The sequence below is a fragment of the Chamaea fasciata genome, unplaced genomic scaffold (genome assembly GCF_029207755.1).
Source record: "Chamaea fasciata isolate MVZ Bird 193981 ecotype frontalis unplaced genomic scaffold, bChaFas1.0.hap1 SCAF_5, whole genome shotgun sequence".
In the NCBI taxonomy this organism is placed as follows: domain Eukaryota; kingdom Metazoa; phylum Chordata; class Aves; order Passeriformes; family Sylviidae; genus Chamaea; species Chamaea fasciata.
In genome coordinates this window covers 1,162,172-1,186,052 of record NW_027094090.1, presented here as the reverse complement: position 1 = coordinate 1,186,052, position 23,881 = coordinate 1,162,172, and the positions used below count along the sequence as shown (strand labels likewise).

General features: G+C 45.0%; 1 protein-coding gene across 2 annotated transcripts; it reads left to right on the top strand.

Moving 5' to 3' along the window:
- The first annotated feature begins 635 nt into the window (after positions 1-635).
- COPG2 (COPI coat complex subunit gamma 2) lies at positions 636-23,845 on the top strand. Of its 2 annotated transcripts, none has more exons than XM_066182604.1 (24): positions 636-720; positions 2,084-2,136; positions 2,639-2,719; positions 3,033-3,104; positions 4,123-4,202; positions 5,016-5,091; positions 6,906-6,998; positions 7,805-7,891; positions 8,817-8,974; positions 9,936-10,069; positions 10,714-10,781; positions 11,264-11,452; positions 12,280-12,375; positions 13,523-13,766; positions 15,384-15,459; positions 16,241-16,344; positions 16,899-17,024; positions 18,001-18,063; positions 18,389-18,528; positions 18,681-18,852; positions 20,279-20,376; positions 21,857-21,995; positions 22,100-22,198; positions 23,322-23,845. In XM_066182604.1, exons 1-24 carry the CDS (start codon positions 684-686, stop codon positions 23,450-23,452), a joined length of 2,616 nt encoding a protein of 871 aa, XP_066038701.1. In that variant the 5' UTR covers positions 636-683; the 3' UTR covers positions 23,453-23,845. The 2 variants fall into 2 exon arrangements, with proteins under 2 accessions (XP_066038701.1, XP_066038702.1); XM_066182605.1 differs by lacking the exon at positions 636-720 and adding an exon at positions 750-791.
- Positions 23,846-23,881: the final 36 nt, after the last annotated feature.

Below are 23,881 nucleotides of genomic sequence, written 5' to 3'. Positions count from 1 at the left end.
TTAATTGCCAGTGGGCAAAAAAAAAAAATCCACCTAAAAATGTGATATAATTTAAAACAATAGATGATATATATATTTTATATTATATAAGACATTTTATTGCTGGTTTGCCTTGAGAGTTACATGAAAATTAATTCTGTCGACTTGTTAACATGTGAGTTCCATGGGAATATCTATATGTATAGAGAGGTTTGTTCGTTTGTTTTGGGGTTTTGGGGGGTTTTTTTTGTTTTTTTTGCCAAGGGGCTCAGTGGTTGCTTTGTCACAGGAGTTAAACGCGACTTACGTAAGAGTTACACAGGAGTTACTTGTGACTTACCCCGGCTTTTGCCAAAGGCCCCAGAGGGCTGCATTGTCACTTGAATTCCACCCAAATCCCATGTGAACTCCACGTGAGTTCCTGTTTCGTCGCAGGAGCTCGGACGGTTTATTTAGCTATTTATTCTGTCCCTTTCTCTGTCACTCCCCTCACAAAATAACGACGCGGCTCCTTTAAGACGCGCCCTCCCTCTGGCCCCGCCCCTTCAGCGCGCGGGTGGGGGCGTGGCCCAGCCAGGCGGAAAGCGCCGGCGTTGATTGACAGTCCCGCCGCCCAATCAGATGGCAGAGAGGGGGGCGGGGCTTCCGGCGGGCAGGCGGAGGCGGCGGCGCTCTGAGGGAGCGGGAGCCGGAGCGGGGCCGCCATGATCAAGAAGTTCGATAAAAAGGACGAGGAGTCCGGTACGGGGGGGTGCTGGGGATGAGGGGAGCGCTGCTGAGCCCGGAGAGGGCTGAGGTGTGCTGGCGTTGAGGTGAGGGAGGTGCTGAGGTGAAGGTGAGGGAGCTGCGGGGATGCTGAGGTGAGGAGACCCTGGAATAGAATTCCCAGAGGAGCTGTGGCTGCCCCTGGATTCCTGAAAGCGTCAGGTTGGAGCACCCCGGGATGGTGGAAGGTGAAAAATCCTTAAATTTCCTTCCAAGCCAGCCCGTTCCGTGGTTCTGCGATCTCTCACGCCTCACGGGTATTTGTGCTTCAGCTGCCAGGGCTGACTGCCGAAGTGTTTGGGAGGAACTGAAATACTCCTTTTGCTCTTCCTGTTCGCACGGCTGGTTTCTAGAGAGGATTTTATCCCTGCCTCTGCTCAGTGCACGTGTTTCATCCCTCAAGAAAAAAAAAAAAGGGAGAGAGAATTGTTGACGTGTATTTTATATTTATATCGCTACCTGAACGGCGTGGGGGTATACATAAACAAAATAAACTTGTCTGCTTAGCTTTGCTGGACAAAGCAAAATCCAAAAGGCTTCAGGGAAGTTTTTCCGGCCCTTCTGTGTCAGGGCTGTGTGTGCACGTCTGGAATTCACCACAGGGAGTTTAGGCAACCTCTGGCCCCCAAGAGGGGTTAAAATCTTGATCCCTGATCCCTGGAAATGTCCAAGGCCAGGCTGGATGGATCATGGATCACCCTGGCATAATGGAAAATATCCTTGGGAAGTCCTTTTCCAAAGGTCTGGAATTTAAATCCGGGTTCCCCACAATAACCTGAGGCTGCCCTGAATTTTCTGTGCTCCAAATGTGCCCAGCTGGGCTTGAGTTTGTTTCGTTTTCAATTTCTTCCTGCTTGGGATGTGAGAACTGAGGAATAGATGAGCTGGAAATGAGGAATTCCTGCTTGGGAGGAGCAGAAGGGAGGCTGTGGAGGGATTCATGTGCCTGAAAAGTGGTTTCAGTTCTCCTTCATGTCCTGCTCAGCAGCTCTTGTGTTGATGCTTTCAGTGCTTTTGGTGCCTGAAGGAATAAAAACAGTTGGATTAAGAAAGTGGGAAAAGGAAAAAAAAATGTGAAAGCAAATTAAATAGCAAACTATTTTCTTCTTCCTCTGCTTTTTTTTTTTCTTTACCTTTATTCTTTCTTTGACTCTGAGTATACCACTCAAGAAAGTGGATTCGAAGCTGCTGATGGCCACCATCAGTTATCCAAAGAGGAATGTCACTGTTTTGAGGTGGTTTGGTCCAATTCGGGGGCTGTTCCCGCACGTTCAGAGCTGTTTGGGTTGTGTGAGGAATTCATTTCCCCAACTGAGAGGTCTCTTTTTTTTTTCCTCAGGTAGTGGCTCCAATCCTTTCCAGCATCTGGAGAAGAGTGCTGTGCTTCAGGAGGTAGGAATGATCACAGGAAAAATGCTCTTTTCTTTAGTTATTCATTCATTATCTTTCCCTTCAGGAAGAGCTGCACAAGGATTGAGGGGGAGCGAGCGTGGCTAAATTCACAGAATTCATTTAAAACCACAGAGAGTGTAAATAAATTGATTTAATCTACAGTTAATGAGGGGGATTTTTTAAAGATAATTAGATGACACGTGGCTTGTGCCTTCCATATGGACCTGTGGCATCTCGGGGGGCTCTTCCTGAAGAGTAAAAAAAGGTTTTATTTTGAGGCATTTTTTGGCTACTTCCAGATGGCAAATGGAGCTGGCTGTGCTTTGTTCAGATTGCTGCAGATGCAAGAACACTCTGAATTCTCTCAGGCACATATTTAAATACAAATAAAACTGAACAAGCTGCTTTGGCTGGAAACAAAGATCGATTTGATTTTGATGTGGAAGGAGAGATAATTAATGTTGGGATATATATTGAAGCAGAATTTGTGTTTCATTTCCAGGCACGGCTCTTCAATGAGACCCCAATAAACCCACGAAGATGCCTTCACATCCTTACCAAGGTCCTGTACCTGCTCAACCAGGTAACTGAGGGTTTTCTCTCCATCCAGAATTAATATTTTTATTAATTATTAATAAAATTATGGGGGAGAGAAGTTTCCCAACCTCTTCCTGCCACAGGGAAAACTTCCATCCTCGTAGAGGGTGAGGATTGTTTTATTTAGGGTGGAGATAATTCCCAGTTCTCAGGGAATGTGGATTTCCTGGGAAGGAAAGGATGGTTTCTTCCAGGAGAAAGCCTCCAAGGAAAAGATTCCTGGTGGGTGTGTTTGTGGGGGGAGGGCATTAGAAACAAGGAACTGGCTAATTCCTGCTTTTCCTCTCTGCCAATTCCAGGGTGAACATTTCGGAACCACGGAAGCCACGGAAGCTTTTTTTGCCATGACCAGATTGTTTCAGTCTAACGATGTGAGGACCTGGTGTTTTGCCTCTCCCTGGGCTTGCAGGAGCTGCCAAACTCTTGGATTTATTTTTTTGGGGGGGATGTGGGAGGCAATTCCTGGTTTGGAAATAAAGGGCTTTGGAATAATGACACGTGGTTGTGGCTGTGGGCTGGGGGGTGGAGGTGGGTTCTGAGTTAATTGCTGCTGTAAAAGTGAGGGATAATGACAACGCCTGAATTTATAAATCACTTGAGGGTTGTTGCTCCCACTTGCCAAGCACCATCTGCTTAATTCAAACCAGAATTTGGGATTTGCCTGCAGATCAAAGGCTGCTGTTGCTCAGGGGATGGATCAGCATTGATCTCGTTGAGGCGAGGGATGAGAACACCCTAAAAATCACAGAGTGCTTTGGGAAGGAATTTGGGAATTACAGCAGAATGTAAAAGTCCTTCTGCGATCTCTTGTGCAGAGCGTGAGAGCTCAGAGCAGCGTGTTTCATGCCGCGGGGCTCGTTAATTTTAATTAAAAAGGGTTTGCTAAAAAGGGAGGTGTAGCTGTTCAAAGACGTAACAAAATTTTTGGAAGCACAGAGTGTTTGGGATGTTTCTTATATCCATATTTTAAAAAGTAGAGGGTTTTTTAAAATTAATTAACAAGGTTAATTGTTTTCAAAGACCTAATGTCAACACTCCACGTGTGTTTCTGTTTGGTTTTTTCACAATAACAAAGTTCTCTTCAAAACTTTTAACTGGTAATTGGGAGAGTTCTGAGTACAGATGTGCTGCATCACTTCTTTGATAATTAACACAGATTTTTGTGTTAGTTCTTATCATTTTACGGAATATTAATGGCTTGCTCTTCTAATTTGTTTGATATCAGGGAGTTTATCCAGGGATCAAATGTACTTTTGCACTTATAACTTGGGATTGAAAAGAATGTGTTTTGCTTAAAGTGGAGAAATTTGACTTTTTTGTGTTTGTTTTCTCTTTTCAAACTTCTGATTACCGTCGAGTTTAACCTTTTTCTGCCCCACATTTCCACAGCAAACCCTCAGAAGAATGTGCTACCTCACAATCAAAGAGATGGCCAATATCTCTGAGGATGTCATCATTGTCACCAGCAGGTGGGACACCCTCCAGAACCCCAGAAAAGAACCCCAAAAACCCCAGAAAAGAACCCAGAAAAGGGGCTGCAGCTCCCTGCGTTGGTTTTAGCTGCCACACTGTGGAGGTTTTCTAAGGACACATCAATTCTGGGATACACAGTATGTGCCACCCTCTGAAATGTTATTTTGTTCCCACTCCGTGGGAGAATTCACTTTATCAAGCGGTTGTTACTTTGTTTGCTTCTGTTTTTTAAAAAATTCTTGATACTCTGTGGATTTGTCAGGCTGTGGCTTTGCTGTCAGAGCAAATTCAAGGGAAGCAAAGATGCAAATTAATGTACAAATTAAAGCAAAGCCCAGTTCATTCTCCCAACTGAACCCTCGAGTTATTTTTTTTTACTACGAAAACAACCATTGCAGCTGTTGCAAGAGCAAAAACAATTGGATCTGCTGTTGGCTTGCTGAACACCTTTAGAAACCTATAAAAATAAACCAATCTGACCTTTTCTAAACTTTCACTATTTCTGAATCGAAATCCTGCGTAGGACAAGCAGCACCACCGAGGAAGAGAATGAGCTGAGCAAACCAAAGCAATCCACTGGGTTGCTTTTTGATATTTTATATCTAAAAAAAAAAAAAAAAAAGCAATTTGCAACTTTACAGTCCTGTGCTTCCCCAGGTTTTGACGTCAATAACTCTCCAATGGAGCTGGTTATTACAAAGTTGTTGCTAACCAGAAGCAGGGCAGCCAAACGAGGTGGATGTCACCTAAAGGCTGAGGCGTGGGGGACGTTGAAGAAGTGTTCACAGGATGTTTCTTGGTGGTTTCAGTTTGACCAAAGACATGACAGGCAAGGAGGATGTCTACCGAGGCCCAGCCATCCGAGCTCTGTGCAGGATCACTGATGTGAGTACAGCCTGGGGGAGAGGTGATGGATGGGTTTAAAATCCCCAAAGTGCTCTCCTGCAGGATGCTCTGCACTGCGGGAATGGAAACTGCTGCTTTGTGGAGGGCTGCTCGGTGCCCTGAGCGATTTCCAGCAGCTCTGTGGGGCTGCAGCACTGGGAACGTGGAGTTGAAATGTTTGTGAGCTCCAGTTCCTTCCAGTTCCTGGAAAGTTCCAGTCTGGAATTACTCCACTCAATGCCCTCTGCACTGGCAGGAGCAGTCTGGGGCTGCAGCACTGGGAATGAGCAGCTGGAATTTTTGGGAGCTCCAGTTTCTGTCTGAAATTGCTCTGCTCAATGCCTTGTGCAGTTTCCAGGAGCAATGTGGACCTGGAGCACTGGGAATGAGCAGCTGGAATTTTTGGGAGCTCCAGTTTCTATCTGGGATTGCTCTGCTCAATGCCTTGTGCAGTTTCCAGGAGCAATGTGGACCTGGAGCACTGGGAATGAGCAGCTGGAATTTTTGGGAGCTCCAGTTTCTGTCTGAAATTGCTCTGCTCCATGCCTTGTGCAGTTTCCAGGAGCAATGTGGACCTGGAGCACTGGGAATGAGCAGCTGGAATTTTTGGGAGCTCCAGTTTCTGTCTGAAATTGCTCTGCTCAATGCCTTGTGCAGTTTCCAGGAGCTCTGTGGACTTGGAACGTTGGGAATGAGCAGCTGGAAGATTTGAGCACTCCAGTTTCTGATCTGGGATTGCTCTGCTCAATTCCTTGTGCAATTTCCAGGAGCAATGTGGACCTGGAGCACTGGGAATGAGCAGCTGGAATTTTTGGGAGCTCCAGTTTCTGTCTGAAATTGCTCTGCTCCATGCCCTGAGCAATTTCCAGGAACTCTGTGGGGCTGGAGCACTGGGAATGAGCAGCTGGAATGTTTAGGAGCTCCAGTTTCTATCTGGGCTTTCTCTGCTCAATGCCCTGTGCAATTTCCAGTTCTGTGGGGCTGGAATGTTTGGAAGCTCCAGTTTGTATCTGGGATTGCTCTGCCTGATGCTCTGTGCAATTTCCAGGAGCAATGTGGACCTGGAGCGTTGGGAAGGAGCAGCTGGAAAATTTGGAAGCTCCTTTCTGATTTGAAGCACCTCTGCTCAGTTCCCTGTGCAATTTCCAGGAACTCTGTGGACCTGGAGCACTGGGAATGTACAGCTGGAATGTTTGGAAGTTCCACTTTCTGATCTGGGATTGCTCTGCTCGATCCCCTGTGTAATTTCCAGCAGCTCTGTGGGGCTGGAGCACTGGGAATGAGCAGCTGGAAAATTTGGAAGCTCCTTTCTGATTTGAAGCACCTCTGCTCAGTTCCCTTTGCAGTTTCCAGGAGTTCTGTGGGGCTGGAGCACTGGGAATGAGCAGCTGGAATGTTTGGGAGCTCCAGTTTCTGCTCTGGGGTGGCTGTGCCTGGTGCCCTTTGCAGTTTCCAGGAGTTCTGTGGGGCTGGAGCACTGGGAATGAGCAGCTGGAATGTTTGGAAGCTCCAGTTTCTATCTGGGATTGCTCTGCTCAATTCCTTGTGCAATTTCCAGGAGAAATGTGGACCTGGAGCACTGGGAATGAGCAGCTGGAATGTTTGGGAGCTCCAGTTTCTGCTCTGGGGTTGCTCTGCCTGGTGACTTTGTCACTGTCACCCTTCAGGAGCGGGCAGCTCAAACCCACATCTACCTTGCAGAATTCACTCAGGATTTCTGCCGAGGGTCCTTTGAGTGTGGATTTTTTCCTTTCTGCTGCTTTCATGCCCTTCCCTCAAAGCATCCCCAGTTCCCTTTTTCCCTATTTTCCCAGGGTACAATGCTCCAAGGAATCGAGAGGTACATGAAACAGGCCATTGTGGACAAAGTCCCCAGCGTGTCCAGCTCCGCTCTGGTGTCTTCTTTGGTAAGTCAAGCACAAGATCTGTGTAAAAATCTGTTTCGGCAGCCTGGGAAGGTGAATCTGCTGTGTTTGTTTTGGTTTTTTTTTCCTTCTGAGATGGTGGTTTTTAATGTTAAAAATTTGTAATTGTTTTTGGAATTTCGTCGATTTTGTGTAGTTTTAGTTATGTAATAGTTTTTTAAAAGTTGTTTATGGGTTTTTGGATGTTTGGGGTATTATTTTAAGAATTTTTTTTTAGTATGGAACAAGGATTTTTTAAATTTTATTTTTAAAATTGTCTCTGTTTCAAAAGAAATGGAGACTTTTTTTTTTTTAGGAGTTGGGGATATCCTTTATTTAAATTTTTAATTAAATTTTATGTATATATAATTTTCATTGGAAAATAAGAAAAAAAAAAAATCCCAGAGTTTCCTTTCTCTCCTCAAATTCCTTTCTTAACATTTGAGTACATCACTCGTGATGATTTCTGGTGCAGCCTAGTGCAAAATGCTCAGATTTCTGCAGTCAGTGTAGAAATTGCAGAAATAAATTAGCATGAATTGATCTGCTAAAACTGCAATTCAGAATTATTTCTGCTAGTAGACACCAGGAGGGCAAGATGAAGGAATCCGCTCTGATTTCCTCTCCTTTTTTTTGGGAAAAAAAAAAATCTCATTAGTTACTATTTTTTTATTAATCAAAGGTGGGGTGTGGTAATTTGAGGCTGAGCTGGAAGGAAATGCACATTTTCCAGGGGTGTAGGATCAAGAGTGGCTGGGAAACTGCTGTGAGCTCATCTCCAATCTCAGTTTGGTTTTTTTTTCTTGCAGCACATGATGAAGATCAGCTATGACGTGGTCAAAAGGTGGATCAATGAAGCTCAGGAAGCAGCTTCCAGTGACAACATCATGGTCCAGGTGTGTTTGAGGGTGGCTGTCTCTAAAAATGCTGAGGGGGCTTAGTGGCATGCTGGGGAGTTCTTAACAAAACTCCACAGGGAAAAAAAAATTCTTCTTTTTTATTAATCTTTTAAAAGCAAAAATTGTAATTTGTGGGAAACAAATTGGCAGTTTAAAAAATAAAAAAGAATTTTTTCCATGATGCCAGAGTGAGATTGTTAATTAAGAGCTGGCTCTGGTCTTCTCTTCCCTTTTTCCTGCTGAATTCCTGGGAGCTGGAATGCTCATGCCTGTCCCACTGTGGTTGTTGCAGAAGGGATTTGAGCCTGAGTGCTCAAAAAGCTTGGGAAATGATCTCTCAGGTATTCCAGACATCTGTGGAAATGAAATTATTCTGTCTCTTCAGAATATTAAATAATTCTGTCTGTTGCAGACTCGTGGTCAGAAAGATTCTGTAAAATCAGCTTTGTTCTTGCCCACTTAGCAGCTTCATTAAATCAGTTTTATGGGAGGGGAAGAAAAACCCAAAATAACTTGGCAAGGAACTAGAAATGTCCCTTTGTGCTTCCATCAAAAAAAAGCCTCAAGGATTTTTGTGAGGTCGGCTGTCATTTCAAGGCCCTTGGGATATCCTGGATGTGGAGTTCATTAGAAATACAGTTCCTGTGCAAAGCTGAAACCTTTGAAGTTCTGATATTTAATAGGAAAAAAAAAATTAAAAAAGGAAATAAATTAACTTTGTGGCTCGTTGGACCTTCAGGAATAGTTGAGAGTGGCCAGAAAAAAGGGCAAGGAAACGTTGCAGATCCTTGCAACTCAGCCCAGTTGAGGTTAGAAGGTTTTTCTGCCAGGAAACAGCAACGATTCCCCCTTCTTTTGATGTTCTGATGTGGATTTTTGCAGCTGTACTCAGTGCCTGCCCCCTCTGTTTCCCATCCCATAGTATCATGCTTTGGGGCTGCTCTATCACCTTAGGAAAAACGACCGCCTGGCTGTCTCCAAGATGCTGAACAAATTCACCAAATCCGGCCTCAAATCCCAGTTCGCCTACTGCATGCTGATCAGGATTGCCAGCAAACTCCTCAAGGAATCTGAGGAGGGGTAAGTCACAGGCAGGATTTCCAGCACAGAAATTCATTTAGGTTTGGAAAGAGTGAAGGTTTGTTTGGTTTTTTTTTTTTTTTAGGGTTGGTGGAAATCTCCGCAGAGACAGGATTTTAGTGCTGGGATAATGCATGGGTTCAGTCTTAAAGGGGCTTTTCAAGCTTAAAAGATCCTGGGATTGTTGTGTTTGTAGCCATAAAAATCTTGAAATCAAAGGGGTTTTTTCCAGCCTAAAACTCTGGGATTGTTGTGTTTGCAGCCGTAAAAATCTTGGACTTGATCTTGAAGGGGTTTTTCAAGCCTAAACAATCCTGGGATTATTTGTAGCCATGAAGGCCTTGGTCTTGATTTTAAAGGGATTTTTCCAGCCTAAAACCCTGGGATTGTTGTGTTTGTAGCCATGAAAGTCTTGTATTCAAAGGGATTTTCCAGCCTAAAAGATCCTGGGATTCTTGTGTGTTTGTAGCCATGAAAGTCTTGGGTTTGATCTTAAGGGATTTTTCCAACCTAAAAGATCCTGGGATTCTTGTGTTTGTAGCCATGAAAGTCTTGGACTTGATTTTAAAGGGATTTTTCCAGCCTAAAGTCCTGAGATTGTTGTGTTTGTAGCATGAGATTTGGACTCAACCTTAATGGGTTTTTCCAGCCTAAAGACCTGGGGTGGTTGTGTTTGTAGCCATGAAAATCTTGGATTTGATCTTGAAGGAGTTTTTCAAGCCTAAAAGATCCTGGGATTTTTTGTTTGTAGGCATGAAGGTCTTGGACTCAATTTAAAAGGGATTTTTTCAGCCTAAAATCCTGGGATTATTGTTTGTAGCCATAAAAATCTTGGACTTGATCTTAAAGGGGTTTTTCCAGCCTAAAAGATCCTGGGATTATTGTGTTTGTAGCCATGAAAGTCTTGAAATCAAAGGGATTTTTTTTCCAGCCTAAAACCCTGGGATTGTTGTGTTTGTAGCCATGAAAGTCCCCTGTTCGACTTCATCGAGAGCTGCCTGAGGAACAAGCACGAGATGGTGATTTATGAGGCTGCCTCTGCCATCATCCACCTGCCAAACTGCACTGCCAGGGAGCTGGCACCTGCTGTGTCAGGTTGGTCCCGGCCTTTTGTCCCCTGAAATAAAGGAATCGAGAGAAAATCCAGCAGAATTATGATCCCCAAACCCTGATTTTCTGGGTTAAAAGGCTTTTAACCCCAAGTTAAAGGGTTTTTGAATGAGATCCCTTTTCCCTTTTTCATCCAGAGGTTTAGATAAATGGCAGTAGAAATGGCATGAGGTGATTCTTGTCTTTATCCAGCTGCAGGAGTTTGGGATTGGAGGGAATCATGGAATGATTTGGTTTGGAAAACACCTTAAAGCCCATCCAGTCCCCATGGGCAGTGACACCTCCCGCTGTCCCAGGCTGCTCCAAGCCTTGGACATTTCCAGGGATGGGACAACCACAGATTCTCTGGGAAAACTCTCCTCCACCTGGAATATAGAGCTGGAACATAGAGACAACTGTGCCACCCCCCTGTTATTTTATCCCCCCGTAGTGGGATGAAACCAAGGAGTTTATTTCTAACCTGTGTGAAACTCCTGATAAATTATACATAGAGCTGCGTGAATATTTAGCAGTGTGTCGTTGAATGGAGATATATTAGACTTTCTACTCTGTTCCCTTTCTTTGAAAGAAGCCTTATCTTTGTTTTTTTGGTTGTTTTTTTTGTGGTTTTTTTTTTTTTTCCCTCTCAGTGTTGCAGCTTTTCTGCAGTTCACCCAAACCCGTCCTGCGCTACGCAGCCGTCCGGACCCTCAACAAAGTGAGTGCTTCCAAACCTCCAAACCAGCTTCATCCTCTGAGATCAGAGCCAGCCAACAGTGCCTAGTGATGTGTCACCTCAAGCAGAGCAGCTGCCCTTGGGGTGACTTTATTTGGAATTATTCCATGCTGGAGAATTGGCTTTTCCGTGCCAGATCTCCCGGTGGGACAGAAATCTTTCCTGCGTTCAGGCTGTGTTTGCTCATTTCTGGACCACGGGGATATAACAAGCTGTCGTTTGATAATTACTGAGCTTTCAGCTGGGAATCCTGGCTATTTAATATTACAAAACCCACGTGAAGGAAATGTTTTGATTTCAGAGCTGCACAACGCAGCAGCAAAAATCCGTGACTATCACGAGCTGCGATTTAAAATCCATTTAAAACGCTGCAACCTAAACCCCCTGGTGCTCTGATTGCATCCAATGCTCTGAACTGCAGGATCAGCTCCCACCTCATTCTGGGATTTTTGTCTTCCTTGCAGGTGGCCATGAAACATCCATCTGCAGTCACTGCCTGCAACCTAGACCTGGAAAACCTCATCACAGACTCCAACAGGAGCATCGCCACGCTGGCCATCACCACGCTGCTGAAGACGGGCAGCGAGAGCAGCGTGGACAGGCTCATGAAACAGATCTCCTCCTTCGTGTCAGAAATCTCAGATGAGTTTAAGGTGTGCCACTGGAGGAGGCCTCTGCCCTTGCCAGCTGCAGGTTTTTCTCCCCTTCTTGGTTTGGTTTTTTTTCTTTTTTTTTTTTTTTTAGATGAAGCTTTTCCTGTTTGTCGATGCTTTGCTGGTTTGGTCTAGCAGGGTAAAGTTCAGAAGGAGTTTCCCAGCTTAAAAATCCTGTGTGCCTTCCTCCCAACCACTCCAAGAAAGTAAAAAATATCATTTCGTGGATTCGTGGCTCCTGTGCAATATCCTACAAATCTTCCTTCCTTTCTTCCTTTTAGAGAGGAAGAAGGATTTTTTAAGTGTTCTTTCTGAGTTTAGATCGCATCAGTTTTGATGCATAGTTCGGAAACTGTGTTAATTACAAATTTCTACCTAATTTGTAAGTTTGGTAGTGACTGAACTGATAATAAATTGCTTCAGGATGGTTCAGTTGCATCATGAGGAGCACAGCTCTGCAGAAATCAGTCTGTTTAAAGGGGTCTCAAGTCCTTGTTTTTATGAGAAATTAAATAAGTTTGAAATTGCAAAGAGTTTTAATGACAGAACGTGACAAGTTAAAATTGGATCATGACTAAGGAAGGAAGGAAGGAAGGTTGGTTTTTGGGTTAACACATTCCATCCTTAATTCCAGTCTTCAGCAAAGCCAAGCCTTGCAGCACCCTGGCACAAAGTTGTTCCACGCTGACCCCGAGAATCCACCACTTGATTTCGATCCTCGTTACACGGATTTAATCAATCAAGGGGACAACTCGAGCTAGAAACCCGAGGTTTTTCCCTGGGGGGAAATAAACCCACGTTAATAAACCCTCGTGTGTTTCCTGCAGGTGGTGGTGGTGCAGGCCATCAGTGCCCTGTGCCAGAAGTACCCTCGGAAGCACAGTGTGATGATGACCTTCCTCTCCAACATGCTCAGGGATGATGTGAGTGTCACACTTGCTCTGGGAGAGGGATTTGGGCACATTTGGAGCTGCTTGGTGTGCTGGGGAGGGTGCACAAAGAGATGGGGCTGAGTGATTACAGCACCTGGTGGGGTCAGGCCTGCGTGAAATGCTCAGGAATTCGTGATGCCTTGGAGTGGCTGCCTGGAACTGAGGCTGGACAGGATAAAGAGAATAAAGTGGGTGTTTATTAAAGGCTTTCAATAGATACACCTGATGCCTTGAGAGGCTACCTAGAACAGAGTTAGATAGTGATAAGATAAATACCCTAAGTATTTATTTAAAGGCCTTTAAAAATACACCTTGGGCAGTACAAGAGCCTGGCCAGGGCTACACCCAAAATGGACTCCGAGTCAGAAGTTTTCACACTTTTATAAGTTTTTTACACATTTCCATATTGGGGTTAATTGGCCAATTACAGCTTCAGGTTATGAAGTCCCATCCTCGCAGATTTCTCTCCTCAATTTGCTGTTGATACTTTTTTGGGTCTGAAGCGTCAGCAGTGTCCTTGATTCTCGGGTTGAAAAAGGATTGTTTTGTCTGACTACACTGTAAAGAGAACTTTCTAACACTTTCTGTAAATTCAGAGTTGTATACCAATGCAGTAGAGAATCTGGAAAATACGAAAGCTAAAACTAAAGGCATCACACCTTGGGCAGTCAGAAACCTCCCAGGATGAACGATGGTCACGAGTTTTTCAGACAGTTCTAAGTTTGGCCCATTTACATATCAGGGGTTAATCCTCTAATTACAGCTTCAGGTAATGAAATCATTACCTGAAGTTTGCTCCCCCTAACTCACTTTTATTTATAATTTTCAGGGCCTCAAGCTGTCCTTGAATTTCAGGCCTAGAGGGATTGTTTTGTCTGACCAAAGTGTGAAGACTGACACTGTGTGGAATTAAGAGTTATACCCTAAAGCAGTACAGGGTTTAAAAAATACAAAAGCTGCAATCCTAAGCTGTTATTCGACCTGAGGATGCTCAGAGGGCTGGCTGAGGTCACCCAGGCCACTTTTTTTTTTTTTTTTTTTACCCCAATTTGTACAAATGATTCTTTTCTTTGTGGGAAGCAATCCCTGAAGCGTGAAGGAGCCGAGAGCATCACTGTCCCCGATTTCCCTTTGCCAGGGCGGCTTCGAGTACAAGAGAGCCATTGTGGACTGCATCATCAGCATCATCGAGGAGAACCCTGAGAGCAAGGAGTCAGGCTTGGCTCACCTGTGTGAGTTCATCGAGGACTGCGAGCACACCGTGCTGGCCACCAAGATCCTGCACCTGCTGGGCAAGGAGGGGCCCAGGACCCCGGCGCCCTCCAAGTACATCCGCTTCATCTTCAACAGGGTGGTGCTGGAGCACGAGGCTGTGAGGGCTGGTGAGTGCAGCTCCAGGGCTGCAATTCTGGCTCTTTGGTCTTTTTTCTCCACCTGGAAGTGAAATTCAACGTGATTTTAGTAAGAGTGGGTTTTAATTTGGGAGCATTCAAGGTGGTGCTGGAGAAGGAGGCTGTGAGGGCTGGTGAGTGCAGCTCCAGGGTTGGAATTCTGACTCCTTGGCCTTTTTTCTCCACCTGGAAGTGAAATTGGAGATGATTTTAGTAGGGAGGTGTAATGTAAGAGGAGGTTTTTATTTTGGGGTTGGGGTATTTACGTTGGGTTTTTATTTGTATTTGGTTCTGGAGGACGAGGCTGTGAGGGCTGGTGAGTGCAGCTCCAAGCTGCAATTCTGGCTCTTTGGTCTTTTTTCTCCACCTGGAAGTGAAATTGGAGATGATTTTAGTAAGAGTGGGTTTTAATTTGGGAGCATTCAAGGTGGTGCTGGAGCACGAGGCTGTGAGGGCTGGTGAGTGCAGCTCCAGGGTTGGAATTCTGACTCCTTGGCCTTTTTTCTCCACCTGGACGTGAAATTCAACGTGATTTTAGTTAGAGTGGGTTTTAATTTGGAGCATTCAAGGTGGTGCTGGAGAAGGAGGCTGTGAGGGCTGGTGAGTGCAGCTCCAGGGTTGGAATTCTGGCTCCTTGGCCTTTTTTCTCCACCTGGAAGTGAAGTTGGAGATGATTTTAGTAAGAGTGGGTTTTATTTGAGGGCTGGATATTTATATTGGGTTTTTATTTGTATTTGGTGCTGGAGGACGAGGCTGTGAGAACTGATGAGTGCAGCTCCAGGGCTGTATTATTTATCATATTCGCTATATTATTTTCTATATTATATTATAATATAATAATTTTATAATTTTTACATAATATTACTATGTTATAATGCAATATAGTAAATAATATAGATACTATGAATATATAATAATATATTATAATTATATATAATTATACACTATAATGTACAGTGTATAATATATCTAATATATTATTAGATATTATATTTACTATATTACAAACACTAATATAATAAACGATAGAGCCACAAATATATATGCAAGGAATACAAAAAAAAACATTTCAAAGAAAAGAAGAACAGAAATAATTTATCGGTTCTAGGCCCTTTGAATGGCTGCTGGAATTCAAGGTGTAACACACGAGGAGGGGACGCTGCTGCTTCCCTTTTTCATGTCACTGTCATGAGTTTGTACTTCCTGAAACAGCTTCCTCTTCTTCCTGGGTGGGGATTTTCTCCAAGCTGATATCTGATTTTTTTTTAGAGAGACAGCTCCAAGTGGTTGCTGAGGGGTTGGAGCTCCCTGCGGAGCCTCTGGGTCACCACTGGATGCTTGTGTGGAAAACAGATTTATCTGGAGTGGGAGCTGCTGCAAATGGCAGAAAGGCCAAGGGCTGGAAAATTCCACAGAGCTTTAACAAGGATCTGGTGGAGAACTCCCTCAGAACAGATTTTCAGTGCTGATCTCGACCACAAAACGATTTCCATGTGGAAATACAGAAGCATCACTGCGAGGTTTATGGCGTGGAATATGAAAAACTGGAAATTCAGGACTGTGAGGATGTGTTTGGGCTCCTCTGACACCTCCCTGTTCTCTCTGCAGCTGCTGTCAGTGCTTTGGCAAAGTTCGGGGCTCAGAATGAGAATCTGCTCCCCAGCATCCTGGTGCTGCTGCAGAGGTGAGTGGTGACACAGCAGCGAGGTCACACCAGGCTGGGGTTTGCCCTGAGCTGCTCAATCCCAGCTGGGGGAGTGGGAAAATGCTTCTCCCGCCTTTCCTGCATGGCTGGAGAGGGAGCAGAGCACTCCTGGAGGAAAGAAGGATCACAAAGAGGTGAAGGATGGGATTAGTCATGGGAAACATGTGATGGTAATTTGTTCTGAGAACATTGCTCAAGAGGTAATAAATCAGAGTTACTGACTGCTTTGGGCTAGAAAGACCTTAAAACTCATCCAATACCACCCCTGCCGTGACAGGAACTCCTTCCACTATTCCAGATTGCTCCAAGCCCCGTCCAACCTTGCCTGGGATCTTCCACAGCTTCCAAGGCCTCCCCGTCCTTCCAGACAGGAATTTCTTCCTCACGTCCAACCTAAATCTCTTTTAAAGTTATTCCCCCTCGCCCCATCAATATCTGCCCTTATAAAAAGTCACCCTCCCCCTACATGTGAGCGTTTTTAACACCCCTTGGAGCAAGAAAAGTCCCGTCCAGGTGACTCATAAATAACATTTGTGTCTCCAGAGGTGTCACAGGTTCGTGTTTCTTGTTAAGACCTGTGGCGTTAATGATTTAATTGAGGTTGCACGACGCGGGAGTTGGTGCAAACGCATTTTTGCACAATTTGAAGAATCTCTTGAGGGAGCTCTGAGCGATCACTCAGTTCTGTCAGTGCCATTTTTTTAACTCCGCTCCCTGATGTCCAGAGCTGGCTGACTTTGTCCCCTTTGTCCCCAAACAGGTGCATGATGGACAGTGATGACGAAGTCCGGGACAGGGCAACCTTCTACTTGAATGTCCTGCAGCAGAGACAGCTGGCCCTGAATGCTGCCTACATCTTTAATGGTCAGTGAGAGAAAGGAAACCACTCAGAGCTCTTAATTCCCGGGTTTTTTTTTCTGGTCTTAGCACTTCCCTGCCAAGTGTTTGTGCTGAGAGAGGCAGATTTAGCAATCTAAATCTGTCCAAGCTGGGCCTTGGACACTGCCAGGGATCCGGGGGGGGCCACAGCTTCTCTGGGAATTCTAAATTTAAATCTGGGAAGCATGGTCTGGGAAATGGAGGCAGGAGGATAATCTGGGCTTTCATTGGCTCTTCCTTCGCTTGGCACAGATTTCTTCATTTTTGCTCCATCTTTTCCAATCCAAAACGAGGATGAGGGTTGGTTGTAAAAACATTTTATGTCTGTGATTGACAGTTCACGTGAGCAGAGGATTTTAATTAATCCATGCAAGATTCTTGGGAGTAAACTGCCTAAACTTGGCAACTCTGTGTCATCTTGAGAGCAGCTTTTTTTTTTTTTCCCCTTCTTTGCCTGTTTTGTGTTTCCTGTGTATCAACAGTGCCTGGGGCATTTCCAGCTCTTAAAAACTGAATTTTTCTGCCTTTCTCCTCTGCAGGGTTGACAGTCTCTGTTCCTGGGATGGAGAAAGCCCTGCACCAGTACACACTGGAGCCCTCAGAGAAACCCTTTGACATGAAAACAGTTCCCCTGGCTACAGCCCCCATCTTTGAGCAGAAAGCAGGTAATGGAATCCACCCAGTTCCATGGAAATGGGCTGGAGGCAAAGCTGGGACAAGTCTGTGCATAGCGAGGATTTATTGGTTCCCAATAAACTTGCTCCCAGTCACTTCTCTGGCCTTTTTCCATGTCCTTGCACAATTCTTGAGCATCTTCGCTTCGCACAAACAACTTGGGGTTTCAATTTTTTTTCCCTCCCTTCTCCTCCTTTCATTTTTGTTTGGCTGTCTCTTCAGGGCTGAGTTTATTCCTCATAACTCAGACTTATTTTCTCTGCTTTTAATCCAGTATTTCCACACCAGAAAAAAAAAAAAAAAAAGATATTTCAGTGTGTGAGGAGCCAGGCTGGCAGTGGTTTGCAGCAGAATGTGGGAAAAATATAGGGGATAGAATAAATATAAGGAAGGGGAATGGAATAAATGTAAGGGATATAAGGAAGGGGAATGGAATAAATATAAAGAATATAATGTAGGGAATGGAATAAATATATGGGATATAATGTTGGGGAATGGAATAAATATAGGGGATATAATGTAGGGGAATGGAATAAATATATGGGATATAATGTTGGGGAATGGAATAAATATAAGGGATATAATGTTGGGGAATGGAATAAATGTAAGGGATATAATGTAGGGAATGGAATAAATGTAAGGAATATAATGTTGGGGAATATAATAAATATAAGGAATAAATGTAGGGAATGGAATAAATGTAAGGAATATAATGTAGGGAATGGAATAAATATAAGGAATATAATGTAGGGGAATGGAATAAATGTAAGGAATATAATGTAGGGGAATGGAATAAATGTAAGGAATATAATATAAGGAATGTGATACAGGGAAATATAATAAATATAAGGAACATGATATAAGGAATACAATGTAAGTATTAGTGGAGATTTAATGGCATTTTAGCTTCCTGCATGGTTTAGTTGGGGCAGAGCACAAAGTCTCTGCTCTTTATTTCCTCCACAGAGATTGCCCTGGTGACCAGCAAACCTGAGAAAGTGGCTCCTTCACGCCAGGATATATTCCAAGGTAGGAGAGATCAGTGGCTGTGCAGAATTCCTGGAGAGCTGCAGAGGGGCTGGGGACAAGGCCTGAAGGGACAGGACACAGGGAATGGCCTCACATTGGAAGAGGGGAGATTTGGGTGGGATCTTGGGGAGGAATTCCCAGAGCAAGCTGTGGCTGCCCCTGGATCCCTGGAATATCCAAGGAAAGGTTGGACAAGGCTTGGGACTGGAACTGAATTATCCCTAATATCCCTTCCCACCCAAACCACTGAGGGATTCTCTGAAGTGTTGGGATGATGGCAGGATCAGAGCCTGCCCCTGTTGATCTCCTTTTCCTTCCTGCACAGAACAACTGGCAGCCATCCCAGAATTTAAGGGCCTGGGTCCTTTGTTCAAGTCCTCAGAGCCAGTGCAGCTCACAGAAGCAGAAACAGAATATTTTGTTCGCTGCATCAAGCACGTGTTCCCAAACCACATCGTTTTCCAGGTGAGGAATCCCACCCCCTTTTCCCAGAGCTCAGCAGCATTTGGCACAGGAGATCTGCTGCGTGCCATGGGGGATTTCAACTGATTTGAGGAGAAAAAAAACCTCCTGATGAGGAAACATTTCCAAACCTTTTTCCCTGTTTGCTGCTGCAGTTTGACTGCACGAACACCTTGAATGATCAGCTGCTGGAGAGGGTCACGGTGCAGATGGAGCCGTCGGACGCTTACGATGTGATCTGCTGCATCCCAGCTCCCAGCCTGGCCTACAACCAGCCTGGGATGTGCTACACCCTGGTCAGGATCCCCCAGGATGACCCCACTGCAGGTGAGCAATTGTGGCCCCAAAAATCCCTCTAGTGTAGGGTTTGGGGAAGGCAGAGTGTTGGGGGTGTGGGGTTTGGTTCATCCTGAGGTGTTTTTGTCTTCTTTTCTGTCGCAGCCAGGATTAAATGCTCAAGAGATGTGTTCATGTTCAGACTCAGCTGTTTATTAGTTCTTATTTTTGTTACAGTCTCACAAGCTGTGAGTTCTGGCTAACAAAGTGAAAAATGGAGATCTATCTCTCCCTCTGCGAGGCCTTTTAAGCACAAACTGTCCGATTATGAAACGACACCTCAATTATTTTTACTTTTTCCCCAATAACCAACCACCCGTGGCCTGCAATGCAGATTTTTTCTACCCAATTACAAAACACCACCCAGAGCCATGAAGAAGAAGGTGAAAAAGAAGGACTAACCTCCACTTTAAACTCTCCATCTTGCTTTATATCTGTATTACTATATTCTAAACCCTTAAACTCTTGAGTTTTCCACCCTGTGAGATCACACACTTCTATTCAAACCCCGTACCCACAATCCCAGTGCTGGCATTTAATTTTGGGAGCCTTTTCCAAGGCCTCTGGTCAAGGCAGAGTTTTCTTGAGGGTGAGTGCCTGTCAGCACAGAAATCCTAAAATTCTCAGTGCTCAAGGTTCCAACACTCAGCTGTTTGTTTTCTGTGTGTCACAAATGCTGGTTTTTAGCAAAAAGATTTTTTATAAATGATATCTGGTGTTGGATGGGGATGTTAAAGAGGATTGCAGAGCATGCAGGTCATGGAAACTTGGATTTATTGCCTGGAATCAATGAAAGGAACACAGTTAAAACCCCGGGTGTCTGGTAGTGTTCAAGACCAGAACCAGTAGAAGGAAAATGCAGGTAGAATAAAAATGTTCCTAATTTGAGGCTTTGTTTTAATGGACAAATTAATTTTTTCCTCTCTTTAGAGATTCAGAAACTACTACAAAATATAGGAATGAGATTTTCTTGGACATAAAACTTCCCTTTCTTTTCTTAGTCTCCCTTAAGCACCTCTGGGTTTGCAGTTATTTAACGTGACTTATCAGCGGAGTGGATTTTTAAAGTGATTTTCATACCAGGGAAGATTGGAACTCCTCTGAATTTGCTGAGCTGTGGGTTTGGATCACATTCCATTTGTCAGAAATCCTTGTGGGATTTTTTTTTTTTCCCTGGTGGCTGCTGCTGGAATTTGGAATCAGTGCTTCGTTACCCCCGGGATTCTCCTGAGCTCCTCCTTTGGTCTTTATTTTAAAATAAAAGAGAAAAAATTATAATAAAGTGCCCTGTCCCAGGTACATCTGTATTCCTGAGGCAAAACTGATGGATATTCCAGTCTGGTTTAGGGAAGAGAAGGATTCAGCAGAGGAGTCTTCCCAAATTATCCCGGATTTTTCTCTCTCTCCCTCTCCCCAGTGACTTGTACCTTCAGCTGCACCATGAAATTCGTGGTGAGGGACTGCGACCCCAGCACGGGGGTGCCAGAGGAGGATGGCTACGAGGATGAGTATGTGGTGAGTCCAGGGTTTGTTCCCTGCTCCCTCGTCATTAATTTGGGCTCGGTGTGGCCATTGGGTCGAGTTTCCTCTCAATCCTGACGTCATTTAATCTGCCTGAAACGGCAGGACTCTGTAAAACGTCAGGTTTGGATCCTTCCCCAAAACCTGGTTTTCTGTCAAAGTTTTAGCGCCCTGCGGGATGGAATTTGTGAGGGCAGAGAGGAGGGGAGGAAGGAATAACTTCATTGTCTGTTTGCAGAGTTGTGCTCCATTCTTTCCACCCCAAACACCTGAATTTTTGTTGGTTGTGTGGTCAGTGATAGGGTCAGTCAGAGTTCAGGAAATACAGGCTCCTTCTGGAGCTGGGGGAGCTGGGAATGTTCCCCCTGGAGAAGGGAAGGATCCAGGGAGAGTTTTCAGAACATTCCAGGGCCTCAAGGGGCTCCAGGAGAGCTGCAGAGGGACTGGGGACAAGGCCTGCAGGGACAGGACACAGGGAATGGCTTCAGATTGGAAAAGGGGAAACTTAGGTGGGATCTTGGGAAGGAATTCCTGCCTGGGCTGGAATTCCCAGAGCAGCTGTGGCTGCCCCTGGATCCCTGGAATGTCCAAGGTTGGAGCAGCCTGGGACAGTGGAGAGTGTCCTTGCCCCTGGAACTGGATTATCTTAAAGATCCTTCCAACCCAACCCATCCTGGGATTCCCTGGATTCTGAGGAAGTCTCTCCATGGAAGCCCAGGTGGAGCTTTAAAGGGCTTGGACCCATCAGGTGATGGCCTCATTTTTCTGCTCTCCTTTTGATGCCTTGGGAGGACTGACCTGAAACAGAGACTGGACAGAACTAGTAGATATTTATTAAAAAGTAGATATTTATTTTAAAAAGTAGATATTTAATAATAAAGTAGATATTTATTAAAAAAGCCTTTAGGATACACGTTGGGCAGGACAAGAGCCTGGCCAGGGCTACACCCAAGGTGGACCCAAAATGGTCACAAGGTCTTATATTTTTATAAGTTTTGGTCCATTTGCATATTGGGGTTTAATTAATTGTCCAATTCCAGCTCCAGGCTGTGAGGTCCCATCCTGCTTGTCCCTCCCTCCAGCCCACCCTTGTTTGTGCTTTTGGGCTGAAAGTTGTCCATGGTGTGCAGCAGGAGAAGGATTTGTTTTGTGTCCTTGTGAAGAGAGCTGAGTGACACTGACTGTGAGCTCAGAGCTGCACCCCTGGGCAGCCCAAAATCTGAAAAATATGAAAGCTCAAACTTAAGGCTAAAACTTGAGTCTCACACGTGGTTTGTGTCAATATTCCTCATGTTTACAGATGACCACTATAAATACTATTTCCCCTCTTTTTAGGAGCTCTTTTTGTATGGTTCTCCTGGAATTAAAACCAGACTTTATCTTGGCAAGATGCTGTGGGCTCTTCTTCCCTTTCCAAGGTGAGGATCATTTCCATAATGAAAATTTCCCTTTTTTTTTTTCCTTCCCCTCCCAGCTGGAAGACTTGGAGGTGACAGTGTCTGATCATCTCCAGAAGGTTTTAAAGCCCAATTTCGCAGCTGCCTGGGAAGAGGTGGGAGATGACTTTGAGAAAGAGGAAACCTTCGCACTCAGTTCCATCAAAACCCTGGATGGTGAGATAATCCCTCATTTATTGACCTGCCGCGCTGGGGGTTTATTTAGTGTAATAAATAAATAATTACCTGGAATAATTTTCTTCTTCAATCTCTGAACGCAGAAGCTGTCAATAACATCATCAAGTTCCTGGGCATGCAGCCCTGTGAGAGGTCAGATAAAGTGCCAGAAAACAAAAATTCTCACACCCTTTACTTGGCTGGTAAGTGTTCCCTGCTGCTGAATTTCATCTTTCCACGTCCCCGTTTAGATTTTTCGAAATGAAAGGGAAATGGGTCAGGAGATCCTGCTGTTATTTTGGGATGTTTTTTTTCTGTGTAGAAAGAGGTTTTTCTCCTCTGGAGTGACCCAATGTGTTGAATGCAGCTGGTTCTAACTCGGAGACCTCTGTCTTGGGTGTGCTCAGGCCAAGCTCTGTGGGGATGGTGGAGAATCTCTGATTTGATTCCAGAGCAGACATGATTAAATCGTAATTAAATCCCTTGCCTGAGCTGATCTCAGAAGGGCCGTTCTGGGAGTGCCTTGTTCTCAAGTGACTGTTGCTCTGCTCAAGACACATCCTGAGTTGTCCTGCAGCATCCCACGGCTTCTGCCAGAATCAGGGAATCGTTGAGGTTGGAAAAACCCTCTGAGGTCATTGAGTCCAACCATTCCCGGCACTGCCAAGGCCACCCGTGTCCCCAAGTGCCACATCCTCAGGGCTGTTAAATCCCTCCAGGGATTTGGGGACTCCAAACCTCCCTGGGCAGCTGTGCCAGGGCTGGGCAGCCCTTTTGGGGAGGGAATTTTCCCTAAAATCCAAACCAAACCTCCCCTGGACCAGCCTGAGGCCGTTCCCTCTCCTCCTGTGCCTGTTCCCTGGGATTAGATCCCAAATCCCTCCCTGTCTGTCCCCTCCTGTCAGGGACTTGTGCAGAGCCACAAGGTCCCCCCTGATCCCCCTTTTCTCTAGGCTCAGCCCCTTTCCCAGCTCCCTTTTCCTGGTTCTCCAAACCCTTCCCAGCTCCATTCCCTGGACACGCTCCAGCCCCTCCAGGTCTCTCCTGTTGGAAGCTGTCCCCAGGATTCCAGGTTGTCCCTTAGGGGGACAATCCCTGCCCTGAGGCTGTGTCCAGGTGCCACCAAGAGGGTGGGGGGAACCTTCTTCCCCACCTGGGGTTGTCCAGCCACTTCCAACAGCACCCCCAGGGCCTTTCCCACCTTTCCAAACCTGGAGCATTCCAACAGGGATGGTAGAACCTGGCTGAAGGTTCGGCCTGTCCTCATTCAGAACCGGATCCCTGAGCCTCTCCAAAGTGACCTCTGCCCGTGTTGCTTTGTCCCAGGTGTGTACAGAGGCGGCTGTGACGTGCTGGTCAGGTCCAGGCTGGCACTTGGGGACGGTGTGACCATGCAGGTGACAGTCAGGAGCAAGGACGAGACGTCGGTCGATGTCATCCTGGCTTCCGTGGGCTGACACTTCCAGCACTGCAGTTCACTGGAATTCCCTCCCCCCTTTAGTTTTGGTTGTGGTTTTTTTTTTTTTGGTTTGTTTGGTTTTTTTGCATGTAGTTTTTATTCCTCTCAATTCGGGAAATCTTTTGTATGATGTTCCATTAGTGGCTGGCTGGTACTGAGCCATTCCTTCCCCATGTCCCCTCCCCTCGTTGTCGTTTAACCGTTCCCACCTAATTTATGGCGTCTCAAGCAGGGAAGATGAAAGGTGGGAGAAAACAGAATCAGATTTGGTTGTTTTTTGTTTTTGTTTTTTTTTTTTTTTTGTCAAAATCGCTTTTTATTAACAGAAAAATAAACACTGGTTCAGGTGGTGGAATTCATATGAATTGCTGTTAATAAAATAGAAATTCTTTTTGTTTGTTTTTTTTTTGTTCTAATTCTGGCTGCT

Excerpts from the sequence above, each read along its gene's own strand:
- COPG2 (XM_066182604.1), top strand. The coding sequence starts at position 684 with ATGATCAAGAAGTTCGATAAAAAGGACGAGGAGTCCG. Across the intron at positions 12,376-13,522 it reads CCAACATGCTCAGGGATGAT|GGCGGCTTCGAGTACAAGAG; the intron begins GTGAGTGTCACA and ends TCCCTTTGCCAG. Across the intron at positions 21,996-22,099 it reads TTCCATCAAAACCCTGGATG|AAGCTGTCAATAACATCATC; the intron begins GTGAGATAATCC and ends CTCTGAACGCAG.